At 30.0% G+C, this 24,691-nt stretch overlaps 1 protein-coding gene and 1 long non-coding RNA gene across 2 annotated transcripts in view; one reads left to right on the plus strand and one right to left on the minus strand.

The window, feature by feature from the left end:
• The window catches only part of LOC148228268 (uncharacterized), a 72,518-nt gene extending 58,034 nt beyond the window's left edge, over positions 1–14,484 (plus strand). Inside the window, exons 4-6 of the mRNA XM_088199077.1 lie at positions 7,287–7,410; positions 10,115–10,585; positions 13,204–14,484. Coding sequence (XP_088055203.1) covers positions 7,287–7,410; positions 10,115–10,585; positions 13,204–13,355 — 747 coding nt within the window. The 3' untranslated portion in view covers positions 13,356–14,484. The remainder of the gene's footprint in view (positions 1–7,286; positions 7,411–10,114; positions 10,586–13,203) is intronic.
• Positions 1,893–3,027, minus strand: LOC148228269 (uncharacterized). The gene is made up of 2 exons (XR_015811631.1): positions 2,945–3,027; positions 1,893–2,866 (listed from the first exon to the last, which is right to left on the minus strand). It is a non-coding gene; the product is annotated as an uncharacterized LOC148228269 (long non-coding RNA).
• Positions 14,485–24,691: the final 10,207 nt, after the last annotated feature.

Below are 24,691 nucleotides of genomic sequence, written 5' to 3' on the forward strand. Positions count from 1 at the left end.
AATATATACAAAAGGATAACATTATTGATTATACAAAGAAACTTTTAATATTTGCATCACTATATGAACACTTAAGACTATTATATAACCCGATTTGAACGCGGATTGAACACACATCAATTTGCTGAGAAGTTTCTCGTAAGCATAGTTAATTAATAGTTTAAAATTAATTTCAACGTCAACCCGTCTGAAAAACGTCACAAATTGTTTCCGAGAGCTTGAATATTATATTTAATGTATTCAAAATAGACGTCAATAAATTAATAATATATATAATTAATAATATTGCTTCGATTAAAGAATGTATATAAAATATATTTTTATATTTTTCAATAGCTAATTTAGTCAAAGGTACTCTCATATTAAACAGAGTTTTCTATTTTCACTTCTACGTTAGGGCGGAAAACTCAAGGATATTTTGTTTAATAAGTAAGTCGTGTTGGCTGTATTTTCCACCCTTTGCTGTTGGAAGTCTTGGCGTGACGAATTGCGGCAGTTGAAAAGTGAAGCATGTGAATAGCTGAAACTGTTTGTGAGTCATGCAGTAAGCTTATTAAAAATACGTTATTTTTAAATTATTTAATTAAATTTTAAAATTAAAATTAAAAAATATTTAATAATAAGAAATACAAAAAAAAACATTAATTTAATTGTATAATAATAATAATAACATGATAATAAAAACAAGCTCATTAAATAATTTATTTTCAAGTAAATTAAGAGGTTTATATCATACTTCACTTTATGGCAGCGGTTTCCAACCTTTTTGTTACTACGCCTCCCCAAAAAAAAAATTTTTTTCCGCGCCTCCCTTACCTTTTATTTTTTTAATAGATTAAATAATATAGACACGTTTTAAATAATAAAAACTTTATTACAAAAATAAACTGAAAACCACAATTAACAGAATAATAACAAGGTTTAGTTATAACATACACATACGTGTATATTTATTTTTATATATAAGTTTTTTTAAACAATTAAACCAACTACATCTATCGCATAAAAATTTAATGCGACGGTTGTTGTTATTTATTAGCACAAAGCTTATCAAATCTTGGGGGCAATGTGGAGAGTGCTACTTGTATCTCTTTTTCGACTACTAACCTGTTGCGATATTTAGTTTTCATTGCAGCCAGTGCCGAAAAGCACGTTTCGCATAAATACGACGTTACAAACGGTAGAAGCACTTGCATTGCTTTGCAATACAAAGATTCATACTCTCCTTTAAGATTCATCCAAAATTGAATTAAGGTTTCATTTTGAAACTTTTGTTTTAGTAGGCTATCGCATGATAATTCTATAAGTTTTTCCTTTTCAATGGTTGTCGTTTTCATCGTCGATAAATGGATTCTGTACCCACAAAAACTTTGAGAAATCAAGGTCTTTAAAATAATTTGAAAAATGCAGCACTAGACCATCCAAGTGTTCAATAAAAAGATTCTTGCTTGTTTCAATATTGGCTGTGGCCCAGAAATCTTTTGACAGTGAAAACATGTCCAACTCATTCTTTTGTAAATTTGACTTCCATAACTTCAACTTTTTAATGAAAGCTTTTACTTTGTCTTTTTTAACAAGTGGATGCATTTGTGATCCCTGCATTGATTTATTCAATCTGCTCAATTTTCCAAAAATTTCAACTAAATAGGCAAGTTTAACAAGGAAATTATCGTTCGTCCACAAATGTGCCTCTTCGTGGTGATTTTCTTCGAGAAAGGCTGTTATTTCTTCTTTGAGTTCAAATACCCTTTGAATCGCTTTTGCACGAGATAGCCAGCGTACTTCACAATAATACAGAAGTGAGGTATAATTAGCTTCCATATCTACACACAACTTTGCAAACAGCCTAGATCTCAAAGGACTGTTCTTAATGTAGTTTATAATTTTTATAATTTTTGTAAAAATGTTGTTAAGTTCCTCGCTCATATTTTTTGATACTAGAGCTGCTCTGTGAAGCATACAGTGCGTCCAGATAGCATGTGGTGCTTTCTTTTTAACTAATGCTTGAAGACCTGCTTTGTGTCCGGACATTGAGTGAGCTCCGTCAGTACACAGTCCAATACAATTACTCCACGTTATGTCGTTTTCTTTAAAAAAACTGTCCATTATATTAAAAATTTCAATGGATGTGGTCTTTCCAGGAATGGGTTTGCAAAATAATATATCTTCTAATATATTATTTTCCACAACATATCGAACATATGCAATTAAATGGGCATCTTTAGCTATATCAGTTGCCTCATCTACTTGTATGGCGAATTTCGAAGTACGCAGCCGAGAAACTAATTGATCGCAAATATCTTCAGATATATCATTGATTCTTCTTCCGACTGTATTATCAGCAAGCGGAATTTGTTGCAACTGTTTTGCATATGATTCGCCGAACATTATTCGAACCATATCAATAGCTGCTGGTAAAATTAGAGTTTCTCCTATTTTATGTGGTTTCTTACATTTTGCGATTCGGTAAGAGACATGGTACGAAGCCAATAATGCATTTGGTGATACAGAAAGAATATTTTTGAACGTTTCATTTTGATTATTAAGCTCATCCAATTTTCTTTCAAAATATTCTATGGACTTATCAACGTATTCAGAATGTAGAGTTTCATGGTGCCGTTTTAATTTGACTGGTCTCATACTATCTGAAGCCAAAACTTTCGAACACAACAAACACATTGGTTTTTCCAAGCCATCTATAATGACACTAGTGAATCCTAATGATAAATAGGATGAACTGTATTGTCTTTTCTTGGGAGCTTTACTTCCTTGTACTTTTTTGATTTTATTCCCACTAGTATCAGCATCAGTATCTTCATTATTGTTGACTTTTCTCTTGTAACCACTCAAAAATTTATCCATTCGTCTAAAAAATATTTTATTGATATAAATTAAAATTAATGATAGTTAAAATAAAAAAAAATGAAGTTTAAAATATACTAACGATTATTTTCAAGAAGAAATCACGTCAGAAACAATTAAAAAAAACAATACACGCCCTGCCGACACGCTTCAGTTGACACGAGTGACATTTAAATTTGAGGTTATTGTTATATGCAACTAGCGGTCGTTTTGTGTATTACCGAAACAGAGCGTTTGCAAACGCGCCATTTTTAAATTTCTCCGCTCCAGATAATTTTTTTAATAGGAATTAAATATATGTAAATGTAAAAAAATTAACATTCATGCACTGAATTTTCACTGTTACGTTAATATATCAAGTTTTATTCATTTGTAGATATTATGGTATACAAAATAATTCATTAAAAAATGTTGGCGCCTCCCCTGGCAATAGTCCGCGCCTCCCCTGGGAGGCGCGCCTCCAAGGTTGGAAACCGCTGCTTTATGGTGAAAATAACTTAACATTGATGCTTTACTCATACTATTCTGATACAAATACGTAAATTATAAAAAGAGATTTAAACAAGTTTGACACTTAAAAAGATTAAAATGTTTTTTTCTATTTTGAGTTTATATTATAATTGTTAAGAGATAAAAATATTTTAACTAGACTATGATCTATGAAAACAGTAAAAATATTGCTAATTTGAATACTTATTGACATTATAATTGGAATGTATACTGTCGAGAGAGATAATCGATAAGAATAATAGCACTGGAGCTGAGTCGGTGTATTATGAAAATTTTTCAACCAGAACAAAGTAGATTACGATTTAATTTCTAATGGAATTTATATAAGGAGATTATATTAATAACAGAACGGATCTTCGTACGTATTATGAGTAATAAAAAATACGTTATATTTACGTAGAAATTCACAAATTTAATAACGTCTTGTTTTAAAAATATGCATTATCAATGAACGAGAGGGGAATCGCGAGACTTTTGTTGGAAAATTCATATCTATGCGCACACAATACATAGAAAGTGATTTATTTTATTTTTAATTTGACGCACTGAACGATTCAAGAGAAGGAATTTTAAGCGGGAATTTTTCCGCGCAAATTCCACAAATTTCCTCAGGGATGGCGTCTGAGATATTCCTCATAATTTAAGTATGCAATATTGAGAGACGTACTTGCGTATGTACATATATAAATTAACCGAATGATATTTCGTTTAAATTTTTAAAAGACATACGGAGGACCTATCTAGTAAGTGAGTTGGCTCGATAAAATATTTATGTATTGTTTTCTTTTCGATAAGCTTTTCCCCATGTTCGTCAGCAAGGAAAAGAGAGAAATGAAGCAAAACGAAGAAAGTAATTTAGAAGCAATTTGGCACGAATTCGCCCTACGGCAAAGAGCTTTAGTTGCACGCGAGCTTAAAGCTCTGATGATACCGTTAATGCAGTTTTCAGCGAATTTTAACGCGTTCTTAATTACACCAACACATCACTTGTGTTAGGTTAATTTTAATTAGTACCTACCACGTTGAAGTATATTGTAATTTATAATGAAACTGTACATTATAAAGAGTCACTACATGTACATGTTGGCTTAAAACAACTTTTTAAAAGTTCATATATTATAAGTTAAGAAGTTGTATAAAAAAGGTACGTAAGTGACTTTCAAGTCTAATATATATTAATCCTAATCGGTAAAAAAAATCAATTCAACGTACATAGATTATGTTTGGCTACAAAATGAAAACCATAATAGCGATATTACTATTTATTTAGTTGTAAATTATTAAACTGTGCTTTGTGTAAATAAGTATATTTGTTTATTACCAATCAGGCGTTTTAATTTTAGGTAGGTACATATGTGTATAATTTTTATTTATTCCATAAAGCTTTTTTCATACAGGTTGGTAATCTTTAATTCTAATTATAAATTATATAAAAGAAAACAAAAAGTTAAAATAAATAATGTATATTCTGAAGAGAAATTAGTGTCTTATGGAGTACCACAAGGGTCTAAATTGGGACCATTGTTATTTGTTTTGTATATTAATGATATAGTTAATAACGTGAAAAAATGTAAAATTCATCTATTTGCGGATGACACATTAATGTATTGCATAGGTGATAACATTAAAGAAATTGTAAATAATTTAAATAATGAATAAAGTATATTAGAAATATGGTTAAAGAATAATGTACTTAAATTAAATGAGAATAAAACTAAATGTATGTTTATTAATTATAAAAATGTGTTAGATAATAGTACCAAAATAGTAATAAATAACTCTAGTATAGAAATAGTGGATAATATAAAATATTTAGGAGTAATTGTTGATACAAAATTAAAATTTAAAGAACATTGTAATTACATATTAAAAAAAATTAGTAGAAAAATAGGTTTATTATCTAGATTAAGAAATATATTAAGTATAAATACAAAAAAAATAATTTACAATAGTATAATATTGCCCCATTTTAATTATTGTGCAACACTGTTAAATATGTTAAATAAATTAGATAAACAAATGTTGCAAAAATTACAAAATAGGACAATGAGAGTAATCTTAAATAAAAATAGATTAACTAATTGTAAAAGTATGATTGATAGATTAGAATGGTTGAATGTTCAAGAAATATTGAGTATGAATGTTTTAGTATTTATATATAAGTTAGAAAATAATATGTTACCTGAATATTTTAATAAGTATTTAATAAGAAATAAAGATGTACATAAATATAATACTAGAAATAGAGAAAATTTAAAGATAATTAAGTATAAGAAAACGAGTACGGCTAGGGGAATTATGTACGGAGGTTTTGATTTATATAATAGTCTTCCAAGAGAAATCCGAAACAGCAAAAATATAACGGGTTTCATAAATGGAATAAAAGAACACCTTCGTACATATAGAAATAAATTATAATATTAAGACTTTATTATTGTATATTTTTATTTTTTCTTTCTGTTATGTATTTTTTATATATTTTTATATATGTTTACTAAATTTGTTAGATGTAAAGATTAGCTTTTAAGCTAAAAAAATAATAAAATAAAAATAATAATAAATAAATCATCAAAGAAATATTTTTTTATAATTGCATGTAAGAATTTTTCATAGCTTGAAGACGCAAAATGAACATTGTTTTTTGCTGCCATGTAAATAACAATTTTAGCGTATTTTAAAATACCGTTTATAAGGATATAATAAGCATGATTATCTGACTGTTGTTACATAAAAAAATCTATGACAATACGTCTACGTAACAAATATACATTACATATAAAAAACTTTTAAAAACAAGTATAAAACAATAAATTTTCCGAATGATTTACGATCACAGAGATACTAAGGCTTTCTATCCTTCACGTTGATGATTGATGAAAAAAATTACGTGGAAAAATACGAATATACCGTATATATGAATATGTATAAAAAACGAGTTACGTTGAATTTTTTTATCACACATACTTATGTATAGAATTTAATATTTTGAGAAATGTTATTAGCTGTATGAATTGATGGCAATTTATTGAAAGACAAATTTGTGTGATTTATAATGGTTTATGCGTGTTTTTTATATAAATATTTAAACTTTTCAGCAAAACGACTGCTATATTTTTAATATACATATTTTAATACGTTGTATATTTTAAAAGTTGCTGTGGAAATTTAGTAAAATTGAATCAGCATAAATATGTATGAACAAGAAAAACCTCGGCTACCATTTCGTCGAGTGAATTCACAAAATATGACACTACAAAAAAATAATTTCATATGCAAATTTTCATTCAAACGCTTTGTTTACATTTAAAAAACAGGTAAATATAAATTTAAATATGTTTCAACAACGTAATTTCGGACAGTAAATTAAAAAGTCATATGAAATTTATAGTATCCGCTTAGCATTTTTTAAATAAAATATAAATATAATAGAATATGCGAGGGATAAAGTCCTTATAACAGCAAATCAAAACAATTGTGCCATTACAAAACTAATATTTTATTATATGTCTTAATTTAATTAGTGCATTGACATATGTATATAGATTAAAAATTTTTAGGTGTTAAATTTTTTGTTTTAGTGATTAGGACCGCATACAATCCTAATCATAGGTTTGGGGTTGAACAGCAAATAGACGTTATATTAAAAATTATTTATATAAATTTAACTTTTAGCAAAAATAGATTTTAAAAATTGGTTTTTGTATGGATTTTTTGTATGGATGTTGCAAATTATTTTTTATATCAACTTTAAAATGTTGTCATATGTATCGTATCGACTATATTTTTATATTTATGTTATAATAATACATGTATTTATATCTAGCCTTTTATCACACAAAATAGTATTAAATTGCTTGTTATTATTTTTAATCACATTAGTTACATATTAATGGATTTATGTTGTCTGCACACAGATATGGAGGGCCGACCCTTGCGAGTTTTGCCTGTGCCTCGACGGAGAAATGTTTTGCTGGTGGCAAGAGTGCCCGCCAGAAGCTCCGGGACCCTGCCCCAGCAGCCAACCGTATTCCCTCTGCGGTGAGTATTTCGATTTATGTATGGCATACATGAATGTTTCAAAGTATGCCCCCAAATACACACAAACACACTAGGACCTAACAATGATCCGATCTGAAAGGGACGCGTGTGTTATTGTAAGTTATGGAAGAAGTGTGTTCGGAAACATGAAAGGGCTATTTTAAAATTCAATATGCTCATACAATGAATAAGTTTTCCGAATGCGTATTCTTATTAATAAGAGTTTTTTGTTGTGAATTTGTGGGTTGTCTAGTATTTTTTAATTTATATACAACACTTAATACATTATTTTTTCTAAAATCATCACATTTTCCAATTGTCTTCAAAGCATAATTTGGAATTAAATTTTCTCTTGGATGTTATAAATTGTGCTGTAAAGCTTTCATTTTAAGTAAATCAAACGAATGTCGTAGATTTAAAGAGAATGTCTTTTGTGTTGAAATTGCTTTGTATAATAGTAAATAATGATCAAATAAATGTATTGTGTATTGTTATTGAAATTTAAAAGAGTGATGGTCTAATAAAATATTTCTTTAATCGTATTCTATGCATTTATTGCATTTTTAAAATTTAAATTATAGCTAAAGCTATGAAAAAATATATATTATTTAATCACAATTTATAATTAATAATAAATTTTATATACGTTTTATAACGATTTATATAATTATTAGAAAGATTGCTGTAGTATCTAATAATTTTTTTGAGCATATGATCGATATGAACATTGTTGGTTTTTGAGGCAACAATATATGCTTATATTTTATTTTTAACTCAAGCAATATAAATGACAAAAAATTAAAGCCCTTTCTGTTTAAGCACACATATTAACAGAAAATTATTTCCAACCCGAGCAAAATTAACCCCAATTTAAAATTTCGCTTTGCGCAGTTTAGGGCTGAAGGTGGAACACGTTTTCTATTTTTTTTATATTAATATACTTTTTTAAGTGGTTAAAGTTAATATGCGGCACATTTCAGAGGTTAAAGTGAAAAGTTTGAACTTTAATTTTCAGTTTTTATAATTATTATGACATAATTAATTTATTTTTATTTTTATGGTATAATTCTTAAGAATGTCATATACATAATGAAAAGCACACATTTTATTAAACTTTTAATTTTTCTGCGTTGTTTTTAGTTCGTTTAAAATATATATTCAGCAATAATATATTTTTTACAATTTTATTTTTTATATATTATTGCAAAAGGCGGAAAATATCTGTCAAAATTTAAAAGTAAAAAATATTGAAAATTATATGAGAAATAAATAGCAAAAAAATATGGATTTGATGTGAAAAAAATTAGTTAAATTTGTAGTGTTTTCCGTCTAAAGTCAGACGGTGTACAAGTTTTAATACACATTGCCCCTTCAGAGAAAGATTTAGGGCTCGCCCACTTTTTTAGGAGCAAATACTGGTTTAGGTGTGACCATTTAAATAAGATACAAAGCTTTTTGTTATGACGTTGCATCGCTTTCAAAGGTTAATGAATAAATAACGTCGTATTTTTTAAGAAAACAAAAGTTAGTTTTATCTGTCTCACATTTTTTCATTTACAATTTTAATGCCATCGGCATTATATACTCATATAGAGCAATGATATTTTCAGTAAAAAATCCACGTCAGAAGCAGTAAAATCGTGCCGCACTGTCGCAGTGGAAACGCTTTCCACTGCAACGGCGCCGATCCTATAAATTTTTCCATTTTCTATTTTTCTGGCTAAATTCAAGAAGGACCCCCCAATTTTTCCCGAAAAATAATTATCAATAAAAACACTAGTGATTGCAAGTGGGTGCATCCCTGTGCCCTCCCCAATGTTATTTATCAAGAAGTATTTTTTGACAAATTTTATAAAGCATTTTTTATTATATAAAATTAAATCTGTACAAGTATTTTTAAATTGTTTACAACCACTGCCTTTTTATACCGCTGCATAAGTAAAGATGGGTTTATGCCTAATATGCATACTTCTTAAAAGATTTTAATAGGGGTCTGGGTATGACGAAAAATCGTTTACAAAATTTAATACTTATTTTTGCATAAGTAATAAATGAAGACACTCAGATAATAAACCTTTCCGAAGGTGTTCATGGTAGATGTTTGAAAAAATGCTTATTTTCTCGGAAGATCATAAGTATTTGAATGACAATTTTTGATTGTCTATTACTCTAACCGGCCGGCGGTTTTATCTTTGCTTTGATGATTAAATGCAAAAGAATTAGGGATATTTTTTTTCGATAATCCAAATATTTTGTTTTTATAAAGTAGCAACAGCTGTTATTTCCAATTGTCTCAGCCAAAAGGGCCTTACTTTTTTTGTTAAAATAATTGGAAAATATGAATTCTGAACTAAGCTCAAAATTTCAACGGGAAATTGAAAAGAAATGATTTAATCGAAGAAACCAGATATTGATGTCATTAATTAAATATTTGCAAAGTCCAGAATCTTTCACCAGTGAAAAAAATATGACTTATTTAGTTATTCTTTAAAAGCAGAAATGAATAAATCGCTCAATATTGTGGCATAGAAAAAGCTGTTTTTGTACTACTGCGACACAACACAAATAAACTTTAATTAAATTTGCCAGACAACTCGAACTCATTATTATTAAAAACAATCTTAAACAAGTAGTTTGGTATTATTTTACATCAAATTCGCATGAAGTTTTGAACCGATCTATTAATTCAGTTTTCTCTCTTTAGGCAACTCGTCTTCATCTTCGCTCGACAATCGCCCCTCGCCCGTCTTGCACAAGCCCAAGAAAGTTTTCAAGAAGACGACGATCGCTCTGGAGACGACAACGACGCCCAAGACGTCCAAGTCGACGAAACCTTTATCGGCGCTGCTGAATGGGACAGCCCAGCCGAACGCGACTCGGATCGAAACAATGTCTTACTTCGCTAAGGCGAAAGCGAAGTTGTCAAAGTCAGAGAAGAAATACAAAGCGGAGGCAGTAGTCTATAGCTCGACGATAATTTACCAAAGTAGCACCGCGTCGCCGAGCGATGACAGAGAGCACTCGACTCAACAGGAAGAGGAGCTGAGCACTTCGCGCAAATTCGGCGACGATAGCAGGCCTCCGGAGAAGAATGATACGACTACTACGACTACTACTACTACTACCACTACTACGCAAGAACCCGTAGTGTCAACAGCCGCATGCCTGGTGATGGGTGAGATAAGCGTTTCGATTCACTTATAACTTCTGAGAATGTTTGAATATGGATTTGAAGCGTGCTTGTGCGGGAAACGAGTGAAAGGGCGGTTTTGTTCGGTGAAATTATATGGCACAAGGGTTGGGAGAAATTAGCACTGTAGGCGAATATACAGGGTCTCTATATAAACCTATATTATAAAATTATATTTTGCGAGATAATATTCCAAGCATATGTATTTATTAATATTAATATTATTATCATTACTGTAAATATACAGATAATCGCTAGTTTCACGCATTAAGGATCCGAGGCCATGATGTATATGACAACAGTGGAATATCCGTAGCGTCACAACATATACGACATTTTTAAATGTAGTTAATTTTATTTAAAATACTACAAATATATTTAGTACAACAATAACGGGATTTATATCAATGGTCTAAAAATATCGTACCTTTTAAATAGAGACCGTTTATACCGATCTATTGTCAGTGATGTGTGACTAAAAGAGTACTAAAATAAATTTAACGTACTGAAATAATATGCATATAATAAAAAAGCGTTTATGTGATAATTATTTATAAGCAAATCACGATTTTAACAGCACTATTCGCACTTTACTTATAAATAAAGTTAAATGATTCAAAGATGCTGATTGCACTTGAAAGAAAGCTTTTAAGATCTAAACCAGATTGTCAAAACTTTGCTGCATAATTTAATTAAAACGGTTTATCGCGGTTAACTATCAAAATGTAAGTTTACCTCAACTCTAAATTTAATTTACCGGTTTTAATTTTCACACAACCCTATTTTTATATCATGCAAGAAGTGATATTCTACAAAAACGTTATCTTTATCATAAACTTGACAGCCTCCGCAAGTAATTCAATTTGAGGCAACGCAGCGTGCAAAATCTTGTTAATCCCGAATCCCATTATTGTTATTGAATCCGTTTGAGTAAATATTGCCGCTCTCTTCGCCGTACCATACGAATTTCATTCGATTAACCGTATTTATTTTAAAAGTGGATTACCACCCCTTGACGTACTGTATGCGTCTGGATTAGGGAATTTATGGAAATACCGCTCGCTTCATACGATCAACGGGTATTTTATCAAACACAATGTAAGCTTAATAAATTTTACGCGAAAGATAAGAATTCGCTCGAGTGAACAACATCAATCGATCGGATCGCGTGTGTGAGAAAAAATGGACGCAATGCTCTAATTCGCAGAATAGAGCTGGAAAATTAAATTTTTATAAGCTTCGGTTCAATCGATTGAGAAATTCCTAAAAACAAGACATGCCTTTGATCGAACGGCAGTAAATTTTTAATAATAGTTTTTAGAGACCAAAGTTACCGGGTGAATATTATCATTATATATTTAACAAAAAAATGTGTTATTATCACCAATAAATCTAAATATGATATAATATTATGTATGTCCAAATAAATAGCAACTCATTCAAATATTTCATTATTATGATCCATTCACGCGTTTTCGCGTGATAGCAAAATTTACAGTCAGTCTATTTACGCGTTTCAGAGGTTAAAAAATGTAACTTTAGCTTGTAAAAATATTACAAACGTTTAAAAAAATAAAGTTTTTTTTAATAGCTTGAATAAAATGTCGCCCTTTGTCAAAACATAGGTTTAAATTTCAGGACCTTGATGTGTTATTAGAAATATATATATAATATGTATTTATCTTCCATATTATATCAACATACCTATATATCTAATATAATATATTTAATTATGTATATTATAAAATATTAATATAATTTTTACTCGTCGTTTTGAACAATATGTTATGCATTAATAAATATGCTAATTAATGTGCGAATTAAAAATATGAATTAATATATAAGTACAGTCACAAATATAAACTAAATTAAAATAGGTACAATATACGTTAATAATATATGCAAATATTAATATAAAATATGAAACAAGCTACATTTTATGAAATTGAGTGAAGCGGCGCTATGAAATTGAAATTTTAACGTTAAAAACTGTCTTTGGCCTTATTAAAAAACTTTTTTAAATAAAAAGTATACATATAATGCTTAGTTTTGCTAAACCTCAAATTTCACAACTTTGCTGTAAAAGCGGAGTTCGCAGAGTAACATTGATTATGATTGACGTTTTTTACATATAATATTTTTTTCTTTCACGTTTTTATCTTTGGTATTTATTATAAAATATATATGTAAGTTGTATATTATACTATATTATAAAAAAAAATGCTTTCACGAAAATCATTAATATTTTAAAAGATTCAACCTTTTATTTGGTTTGATAAAGTCATCTAAATCACTGTTTTGTTGAATATTAATTTTATGAAGTGGATACTTTCCATTTCGGAATATAAAATTAATTCTGATTTAATCTAGCATAATATTTATTTTTTATTTGGGTCAAATAAATAGATAACACTGATAACAGATAATACATAAGTAAAACTGTATTTTTTTTCCTATGAAAACATATATGATATATGATTATTAAAAGATTTGCCAAAAAATGTTGAATAGACGAAAGGTACAACATTTAATGCATTACATTTATAATTCAACATCAGATATTACTCTGCGTAATAATATATTTTTGTTTTTCATGCCTGCAGGAACGGAATATCAGATAGGAGAGGCTCTACCGTCAACAGGAAGCTGCCTCGCGTGTCGTTGTTCGGAAGGAAATAAAGGCGCCAGAGTCTCCTGCGCCCCCAGGGGCTGTGCACCCTTGGAGACACTCACTGACGATCCGGAATCATTTTAAAAACTTTAGGCCGTAAAAAATTATAAAAATAAAATTCTATTCCCTTCTATATTTTAAAACAATATTGCATTTTATTTGTTAGAAAATTTTATACTGTTTTTAGTTTCAGAAGTGATTTAAATATATTTAATTAAAATTAATATATCAAAATTAATCGATCATATCAAAGACATATGATAATATTATCACATTTATTGTAATATATTAGTACATATACATATATTTTGCAATTCGCAAACAAATACCATTTCACTTTTATTCATAAAACATTGTGAATATCATTAATTTATATGAAAGAAAATAAATTAAGTTATTTATTATCAACAGACAACAATGTTAATCTTGTATATTATATACATACATATTATTTGATACCTTCCAAAAAAGGTTTTTCATTAATACTCTGCGTAGAAATATAATACGTTTTTTTATAGATATAAACCCAATCCTGACCAAGTAGATTTGTTGATGTAAATTGAATCGAAAGATAGGATAGATAATCCTTTATAAAAAAATATATAAAACATATGTTGACCTTTAAACGATTTATATACATGTATATGTAAAAATGTTATTAATATTTTTTCTCATAGTAGATTAAAATGAAATTAGTTGATGTTTATAAAAAAAACTAGGTTTAAAGTTTAAGATATTGGTGTATTTATAAATAAATTAAAAGTTGGTCACTGCAATGCCTAAATATTATACTAGATAAATTGTAGTAATATATTAACATATTTTATAACACCAATCATAAATGATTTTACTTTAAATTTTCAACGCGGTATTGCAGTTTCTAATTGTAAATTTTATCATATAATCGACTGAAAAATATATATCGTATTAATACGCATCATTTAATTTATCATATCGCTTTTTCAATCTATCCATATCGGCAATTTATAAATAATTTTAAAATGTTTGTACATGAATATTGTAGATATGTTCTTTTTCCATCTTATATTTGTTTGTACGAATGAATTTCTTAAATATATTACATTATATTTAAATCGCTCTTGTAAGATTTCCTACATATATCTATATTCGTGAAATGTGTAGAATAGAAATTGAATTTATATTCAATGGTGATACAGAATAAATAAACAATAAAACATACAATACAAATAAAGATTTGTTTCAATGGATGTATTTATAAGCTTCCTCTCAATTAAAATTGTGTCAAGTGTTGTAGCATTGTTGGGACAAAAGCTTCGCAAAAAGTTTTCCGAGAAATTGTTTTCCGTTAAAGGAAATAGGAGAAAAAAAGGAAAAATTGGTATTCATTAAGTGTACAATCGACGTGAAAGAAGCACGTTAGCAACACAAAAGGAAAGCTGAGAAAACAAACAGCAAATGACTTTCAAGACCTGAAATCGTATTTTCAATACAAAAAAAGAAAGCGGGCAGATGGCAACGCTTCAATATAGACGTTCGATTTTTTTCCAACCTTAAAACACCCTACAAAAGAAAGCTTTGAAAAGTTTTAGTTCAAATGTAAACATTTTATATATGTACATAAATAATTTAAATATATCCATAATGTGTACAAACTAATAAATATAGATTTATATATGATTATATACAATGAAATATAAAGGTAATAGTAGTGATAAAAAATTAACATTTTACAAATTCTATGTATCAAACTTGTAAAAAAGTATATCTTGAATAGTATTTATTAAAATTATAAATACGAGTCATGTAACTCATTTTCTTTCTCTTATAAGCGATTAATAAAGTCACAATATAGATAAATTATTAGGCAAAGTATAAAACAATTAACTAATGGATGACATTAAAGTACAGTAATCCCATTTCAGTTCACCAATAATGAATAATTGATTATCTAAGTTGGCGATTTGACGATGAATCAAATTATCACGTTAACAGGTGCAAGCACAACAGCATCATAACTCATAGATTGGGTTAAATTGCTTGAAATCTTATCGCGACTACGGATCAATTATCCTTTGGTATTTGTGTTGTTGCAAACTAACTTAGAATATGATTTATGAATATTGCTTAAAACAATTTTGGAAGCAAGATAACGCGGAGTAACCTTTAATGGAGAGTTTATTGAAATTTAATATTTAATATAATAAAATATTTGGAATTTTCATTGTTTATTATTTAAATAAACATGTACATTTTTGCGCATAATTAGAATTTCATAATATTATATATTTTTTTTTAATATTTAGGAATTTTAATTTATATTATATTTTATGCGTTCAATTAATATTAAAAATAAGTAAAATAATCATTATACTTAAAATTATTTGTAAATTAGAATAACAAAAAATATATGCTAAAGACCTTATCTAACCTTAACTCATAAAAATTCTAAAACTAATTATAGTTTTTGAATTTTCATTTGATTAATTAATTTAAGTTGGGTTTGGGTTTAACAGTAAAGGGACGTTTCGCAACTGTCAAATTAAGTTTAACCTCTCAATATACATATTGATTTAAAATAATAATTTATTAGACTTGACACACCGTCAATAAGCCAATCTTATAATATATAGAAGTATTTGAGTATTTTATAAAACCATTCAAACGAAATTCTTATACTGAATACATTTAGGTACAAATAACTAAGAATTCGCAGTTACAAGATGCAAATAGTCACGTCCTATTTTATTAAGTGCACCTTACATTAACAAACAACAGTGCTAGAGCTAAATATCTCCGCTGAGCAGGTATTAGCATCCCCAAATTGCACTTTCTTAAAAAATTATGTAGCCAGATTACGCCATTATGTACGCTAAAGAGCTTATTATATATGTATGTATTAGACGAAAATTGAATTTGGTTCTACCACGAGTCACGAGCATTGATCAGAGAATTGAGGATTGGAAGAGATTGATTCTTAAGCACGAATTATGCCATATTAAATCACTTTATTTAGTAAGTACGTTTTATTATTAGTTACTTTTTCAATCAAAAAATGCGGCAACCTCGCGTCCTGTTGTTCCATTTTATGCTTACACTACACTCTCTGGCAGTTGTCCGAACCAAAGTTCAACTGAAGTCGGCCAAGGTCGCCGACTTCCGAGTCGCAGTCACACTGCTACAAATTTCATATGCCGTCCGGACGGCGGGCGCGAATGACGTACGCACGGCGGCTGCTGTCATGTACAGCCGGCATATTTGCGCGCGATCGAAAAATGTGCCAAATAATCGCAATTTTTAAATTGTCATATTATTAAAATTACGCTACTGATAATACCAATACAATATCAGTGAAAACTTTACGGTTGTAAATATTCAATTTATGCAAAATTTTTGTCGGCTTTTGTAAAATGCCATAAGGCATAAAAATGATACTTCAGAATACGAACAACATCTGTGACTATCCTAGAATTTGTCGCCTTCGATTCTAAATAAGAATTCGTTATGATGTGACATTTATATTAACCGATTTAGGAAAATACATAAGGATATTCGAAACGATTTTTTTAACAAAATCAAGTACCACTAATTATTTTTTAATTATTTAATTTTATATGAAAAAAAATATAATAACGTTATCTGTTAGAAGAATATACTATCAAAAATATAATTAATCCCTTTTGGTGCCCTAAAATATTCAAAGATGTCAGTAAAAGTCTGTTGAAGCCCCCGATAAGCATGTGGTATTATAACTTGAGCACGTGACTACGATGCAGCGCTCGACATGCATGTTAACCATAGGACGCATACGCGCATACTGATATTGAAGCGAGTTACTCGTTCTATCTCAGTTTGCGAAACACCATATCATTATCTCTCTCACTCTCGTCACTTAACACGCGAGAGAGCGAAAGGGGAAGTATCTCACCGCTCACGCTCGAAAGAGCAGCTCCGACTTCGGTCCCTTTAACTCGGAAATAATGCCGACAATGTTCGGAAGCGCTCGAAGCTGACAAGTCGACTGAATTATCCCCACTTTACTTCCCGTTCTGGATAACCTCGGACTTCCAAGAGATTTTAGAGCGGGCAGAACCGAATCCACTATATTCTCCATCTTTGGCCAACCTTGGCCAACTTCCAGAAAGTGTAGTTCAGGCATTACGGTACATTTCATTAAAGGCTTTTGGAATTATTTTGTTTTTTATTCCATTTACCATCACAGTTGTTTATTTACAAACATCTTTAATTAAATATTATATAATGACTGTGGTTAGTCGTAGAATAACGAATTTTAACATCGATCAAATATTAACTTTGGAAACGCAGTACTATTTATTTTTATAAGGATATATGTATATATACATATAGTATATGAAAATTTATTAAAATATTATATAAAATGTATAAATATATTAACATATAATATGTTTCGCTTACGCACTGCGAACCAAATCTAAGTTTATATATTATATCTTGAATCGTATATACATCAACGCAATGGCGTGAAAAACTACATTTTCCCATTCGACTTTGTCGAACCGCACAAACTTGATGGTCCACATAAGTAAGTTTGAGCAACGTGTGCACAACACGTGGACAGGAAATGAAGTGAGAAAAGCCTCTGCAATATGATATATCGTTTTCAATTAAATCGTAAATTTAGGAAACGGCCGACGCTGAATGACCCTTGCAAGGCGTTTAAGACTCGAGAATTAGTCTTTTAATGGTTTGGCGACGATGAAAAATGTCCACGGTTTATTTGTATTACATTTCTGGGAAGTTGTAGCGAAGGCGCTTAATTAATTTTTAAGACCTTTTGAATTTTTAAGACCATTGTTTGCACCTTTGCTACTATAAAATAGCTGTAGATAAACGATATTTTATATTGAACAATAAATCACCTAATATTTTTATAACATAATTAAAAATATATTTCTAACATATATATATCAACGCCTTTATCAATCCCTTATTTAAAATTTCGTTAGATTTTTTTCATTGTTTTATTTGTAAAGTAAAAAATGTTATTCGTTATTAATTACTAGCTTTTATAGTCCAATATACATCGGTGTTGTTATTTATATATTTTAATCGCTGTGCAATCTTTCAGATTTTGTGCTACATTAATAAAAAATATATATCTCAAAAGTCTATTTAAAAGGTTACAAATATTAAATTAATAGCAGTCTTTAAATTAATAATTTATAAAACGGCATTTGATAGCAATTAGTTTAGTGTTTTTTTGTAGTCAAGCTGTATTTTAATGTTTTAATATACCTATTCTAGTCTATAAATCAATATGATATGCTTTATCGTTACATATCTTCGTATTCTTTTAATGCGTGGAATATGAAATGATATTTTTATACTATGTATTAAAGAAAACTTTGAAAGATCAGATCGTTCTTCTTTTACTCAGTCAAATCGCAAAAAAATTCAACCTTTGAGCTTTTCTTTTTGCGATGCGATGCGATGAGAATAATATTAAATTACGCTTATGATATTGAACTTTCGGAGCCCTTCGTAGCCTTTCGTAAATCGCATCATATTCTATTAGATAGCAAAAAAGTTCATGCATTCTATCAAATTTATCTAATAAGTTTATGTAGCAATAACATAAAAATCCAAACACCCGGTTATAAAAATATAATTAGACAAATTTTATTAGTATTTAATATAATAAAAATATTAAATACATAGTATTAACTGTAAATTGCATATGGAACACTACATTGGCGCCAATGTTATGGGAGCATATTGCAAGTAAATTTTATTTTCGACATGTGACAAATTACTGTTGAATGCTAGTTTGATCATTTTCTAGTGGAAGCGTTTTCTTAACCGTCCACCATGAGCTTAATATTCAGAATAATACAGATATCATTATTTAGTTTTCACATTTTACCTTCGATTTTCAAAACTGGGACAATAATTTATCTCGCCTTATATTAACTCCGATTCTCGTTATCCACAAAACTTGGGCAATTGCAGTCGCGGATATTAATTATTGTTTCTGTACGTGCTTTCGGTGGAGTTTCACACCGTCGAAAGTGAGGTGTGCCGCATTTCCCGTCCATTTAACCCGTTGTTGACTGGAGTAGTTTATCTCGGCCATGGGCCAAAACTTGGTCTCGAAAAGGTGGTTTTCAGCCGAAAACTCCACAGGCCACTCCGTCATTTCAACTTTCGGCGGTCACGAACGCCACTGGCAACAACTTGCCTGACAGCCGACGAAAATCAACTTTCGCCGCCGAAATACAGTTTAATATTATGAGCTAACTGTCAATGGCTCGTTCCAAGTTTTCTGCAGACTATTTATTATACAAGTTGTGTTTTGGACTGACTCAGCGCTGAAACTTTAAACTGGGTAGTTAGTTAGTGCAGCGGCGGTGCCTCTTTAGGGACCCTTGGAGACGGGCGCACCTGTAATTGACTTAAGCAACCAAAAAAGTGTCTAGCTTGAATATTTATTAATTTACTTAGTAAATATTAATAGAGAATCTATGTTAAAATTACCTAATTGTAACACAAAGCTTCATTTATTCTGATAAATATGCTATGAAGATCTCTAGCAATTAATAATTTATTTACTATTTATTTTTATTGATTTGGATAGTTTACATTTACGATGTGTTTAATTAAAACATAGTAGTTAAATTAAAGTAATATATTTCGAAACCACCCATAACGAACACGTTACAATTAAATGATCCTACAAACTAATATATGTCAATAAAATAGAGCGGCAATTTCAACAACTAATAAAATTATTGTTAAGAACAATTAAAAGCAAAAGTACTCACAGACAATAACGAAAGAATGTGCACTTTTAAAATACTAACAATATATGCAATCGATATAATCGTAGCAGCTAGTTAAAATATTGTCTCCGAGTGAGCAGGTACAATTACACTGTTGCCAAAATGCATTATCCAAGCAAAATGTAATTGATCATATTTGTTAGATAAAAACAAAAATTAAAATTTCGCCAAAAATCATCTTAGGACATCACTTCCATTTGACACATTCGTTTGTAACTTTCATAAGTACCTCCCTTTGGAGTTTAGTTCAAACTTACACCAGCGAAACATTCTTCGAATCAAGGCAGACCTTTCACTTTATTCGTTCAATCTGATCCAGTCAAGCAGTCACCTTAAATCTCCACGAGTGCAATTTGACAATAAAAATGCCTTGAATTCTACTACAACTCTGTAATGTTGTGGTACTTTAGTAGTGATTAGACTATTTAAGGCAAGTTGTAAATGGTTATTATTATTATTAAGTAGTTTTTTATTAAATATTCCGTTATAACCTGATAGGCGTAAGCCCAATGCGCTAGAACGGGGTAAATTTTTACCAACCGAGTAAGTCAATCAGATATAATGAATACCTACAAGAAGTATTAACCATCAGACTGGGAATCGGTGACATCTATATTTTAATAATTATAAACTATTACATGTAATATAATTTATAACCAATAAATGTCACTGCAACTAGGGCCGGTTTTTTAATATAAGCGCATTTTTTTATACAAATAAAAATTAGGGGCTCGAACCTACAACTTCAAAGTTACTAGTCTGAGAAGTTACAGATTACGCTATACCGTCCTATAGTTTTGGTTCCCACATAAAACACTTATTTAAACAGATATTAAAAATGTTTCAAACTCAAAGCGTTTTTCAAACATGCATAGTCGAAGTAAAGATCAATACTGCGTTACGCAAACGCTGGTTATTGGGTGGCACTTAAAAACTTTTTTTGTGTGCCACCCAATAACCAGTTTTTCTAGACTTTTCAGATTGAGTAAAATCTCAATGGCTTTCCCGTGTGTTTCAGTATTTTTAAAACGCAATGCCATTTTATTAAGCTCCTTAGATCTGAATTTTCATATATTTATGTGATTTTCATATTTCTCTAGATTTATATTTCAAATTTTTAGTTCATAAATTATAAATAAAAAAAAAGTTTCAATGTGCACAGAGATTAAAAATGTATAAATGATAACAAATTAGTAATAGTGATTATTAATAAATAACATTTTAAAGACTTCACTCACATAAATTTATATAAAATATTTATAAAAAATAATATATTGCAGTAATTTTTGCCACAAACACGTAAATGTATATTGAGAAGTTGTCGCGCTTTGAATTTGGTGATATATTCGACTCGAATGAGCTAATGTTTCATTTCTCCCCGCAATTGTCTGAACGGGGTTTTGAAAGACCAGCGAATGTGTATGATTGTTACACTTATTTATTTTTCTAAGTAAGTATCATGGCTCATGTCCGCGTCTTATCAGCACGGGCCCAAACGGTATAAGAAAGAGCGCTAAGCGCGCGCTCGGTTTGTCGCAAGCATCTTGGCCTTAACAACAGTTTTATTAGGCATGCTTTAAGCAATTCAGATTTTTTTAATAATAAGCAATATGAGACAATTTTGTAATAAATATGAGACAAAAATACTAAACAAGTGCTCGTGCAGTATAATTGTTTGAATATTTATACACATTTGCATTTTTTTCTTTTTACAAATCTGATCATCATGACAGGCTTTCCCAATCTTTATACAAACAATAATTATATAAATAAACAACTAAAAAAACAAGTTAGTGTACACCATAACTAGATGAGCACCACCCTACATACTTTTTCTAGCTCCTGATAGCTAGGATGGTATGTGCAAGAGAATCGTTCTCAAGCACTGACGTCTTGGCCGCAATGGATAAGAAAAAGGGACGCAATCGCGACTCTCTAGAGTACTCTAAAGCTAGCAGCGGAAAGTCACTGAGAACTTACGGATTGTCAACTACGCCCTTTCGAAACTTTAAAACAGTTTTTTTTAGAGTAAACGCTACGCCGAGACTGCAATGAATTTTATATCATCACTCCTATCAAAGAAGCACTAAGATTCCATATTTTTTTTAATTCTCCACTATAAATAGGAGTACTTTGCTTGATTCGGATTCTAGACAATGGCGCCATATTCGAAAACGCTAAGAACTAACGTATCATACAGAACGCAACTCGCTAATAAATTATCAAAGTGATACGCGCTCCGCATAACGAAGCCGAGCATCCTCGACGCCTTATGGCAAACTTTACTGATATACATAGAAAATCTCCATCTCTGCTCGAATGTCACTCACAAGCCATCAACGAAAATATTTTTGCTTAAAACACTTTCGCCTAAAAAAAGTGAAGAGATCTGGAAAATGCTTGACGATGTTAAAAGTAACCGGATGTCACTGAAAGCACATTTGTGGGTATTCTTTGAAACACATTCAGGTCATCAGCCTACATGAAATTAATAAAGAGAAAAAAAAACAGAGAGCTTAAATTTGATCTAAACTGTAAAAATATTCCGCCGGGAAAAATGATCTAAGCAATGTGACAATAACACTTGGCGATGCTGAAAGGTAGTCGATTGTCAATCGACCACCTCCACAGCGACTCCAGGTCTTTCTGTTAAGAGAAGAAATCCGAATATGTGCGAATAATCTGAAACAATTTCAGGTTATCGACATATAAAACAATTTACGAGTTATTATACAATATTTCGCGTGAATATTGTAAAGAAAGAGCAGAGGACCCAGATTGAATCCCTTTGGTACTCCAGAATGAGCAAAATACTCTTTGGAGCGACGATTACTATAGTTCATATACTGACGGCGGCTAAAAAAGCTAACAAGACCGTTCGAGAAACCGAAGTTGCTTAACTTCTGAAGAGAAGTAGGTCATGAGAAACTTTGTCGAATTCTTTTTGAAAGTTAACATAAAAAACACTAACCTGGATTTAATCACAGACTTCAAGAGGCACAAGAGGTTAGTGACCATGGATCGACGCAGACAAAACCCGTGTTGTTGCTCCACTAGCGCTTTCCGACGAGGATTGTAAATAAATCTGTAAAAAAATATAATAAATAACTTAGTAAATGCCAAATGAACAACGGCTCAATTAAGTTTCAGAAAATCTAGTAGTATATAATCATTTACAATACATAACTTGCACAAAAAATATTCATGTTAAAATATTTTAAAATAGAAAAAAAATTTAAGCAAGAAATGGGTAATAACTTACATTTATTTTGAGATCTAGATCTTTAAGTGTTTTGCCAATTTTTATTATTATTATATGATTTAATTACTTCGGTGCGCTATTATTAAATAATTTTTACATTACTGCTTCATGTTACACGCGTAGAACGCTTATTATATGTATAGTGTTTTTTATAGGTCTGTATTTTTATATTAAAATTTCTTGAAATATGTTCGGTCAGTCTCACTAGTTGATTGATCGTTGAATGTTGTGCGTGCACGAAACCCGAATTTAGTATTGGGTAATTCATTTTGTGTTCCTAATGCTGATAGTAGGTATGTATTGTTTTTTGTTGTAACGTTGTAAAATCTGTATTACGTCAGTCTATAGAAAATGGCATTATTAATAATTGACACAAAAGGATAATCGATATTTCACGCATTAAAAGACTAGTATTAGTAACCGCCTGCATTGCTCATTAAATACGTATTTAAAATCCAATTAATCAATTATATTATTTTTGGACAGCTTTGTAATAAATAACTCATGGGCTTAAATCGTTTCTATCAAGAAGTTTAAATCGGTTATATAATCTCTTTAATTTATTTGTTAGGGTATTATTAACAATCGTCCAATCGTTAATTAATTAGTTTGCAATATCCGTTTTTAAGAGCACACTTAGTGCTAATTTGCCTTACATTAAAGCATTGATGTTAATTAATTAGTTTATCAATAACTGTTTTTAAAAGCGCCCTTTGTGTGATAATTTGTGTTTGCAAATGAATCTGCATTTGTAAATTTGTTTAGATGGCCAAGATATATAAGCATTTGCTTAATAACCGTCTGTCTGGGTTATGGAGTCCGGTGTCCTTCAAAGATAAATTGTTTATTCCCCAACAGTTGAGACGGGTTGTCCGACGGTGCGTCCGTAGTTTGCAGGCGTCTCTGAACTGGGTCGCTCTGGATTCAAAACGTCAAACTAGACCAGTAGTTGAAAAAAAAAACTCTGCTATTCCAAAGTTCAACGGGCCTCCTCTCGGTTGTTGTCCAAGTCAGAGGTCTCTAAGAAGGAAAAGTTCTCGCAATAACTCTCTGAGGAAAAGTTGTGTGAAAAAATGTCTGAGTGGTGATTTATGATTGCCATGATCCAAGTATATACATATATTGCTGGCCCTTACATGGTAAATTAAAATGGTCCACACTTTTTTTGTGGAACGAGCAATTGTAGAAAAGTGGCGAATTTATTTGATATAAATTGCCGTTGGTCGATACGGTAGAAAACGGTGGCGAGCATTATTTATTCGCAAATCAATTCAAATTCAATATTTTATGAGTTATGGCGCATATTTAATTCGTTACGTAGTCTCCCATGACTTTTTTATTATTGAATCCACTGCAGT

Source organism: Plectrocnemia conspersa, unplaced genomic scaffold, assembly GCF_051122295.1.
Source record: "Plectrocnemia conspersa isolate PC_06_02 unplaced genomic scaffold, ASM5112229v1 ptg000012l, whole genome shotgun sequence".
NCBI lineage: Eukaryota > Metazoa > Arthropoda > Insecta > Trichoptera > Polycentropodidae > Plectrocnemia > Plectrocnemia conspersa.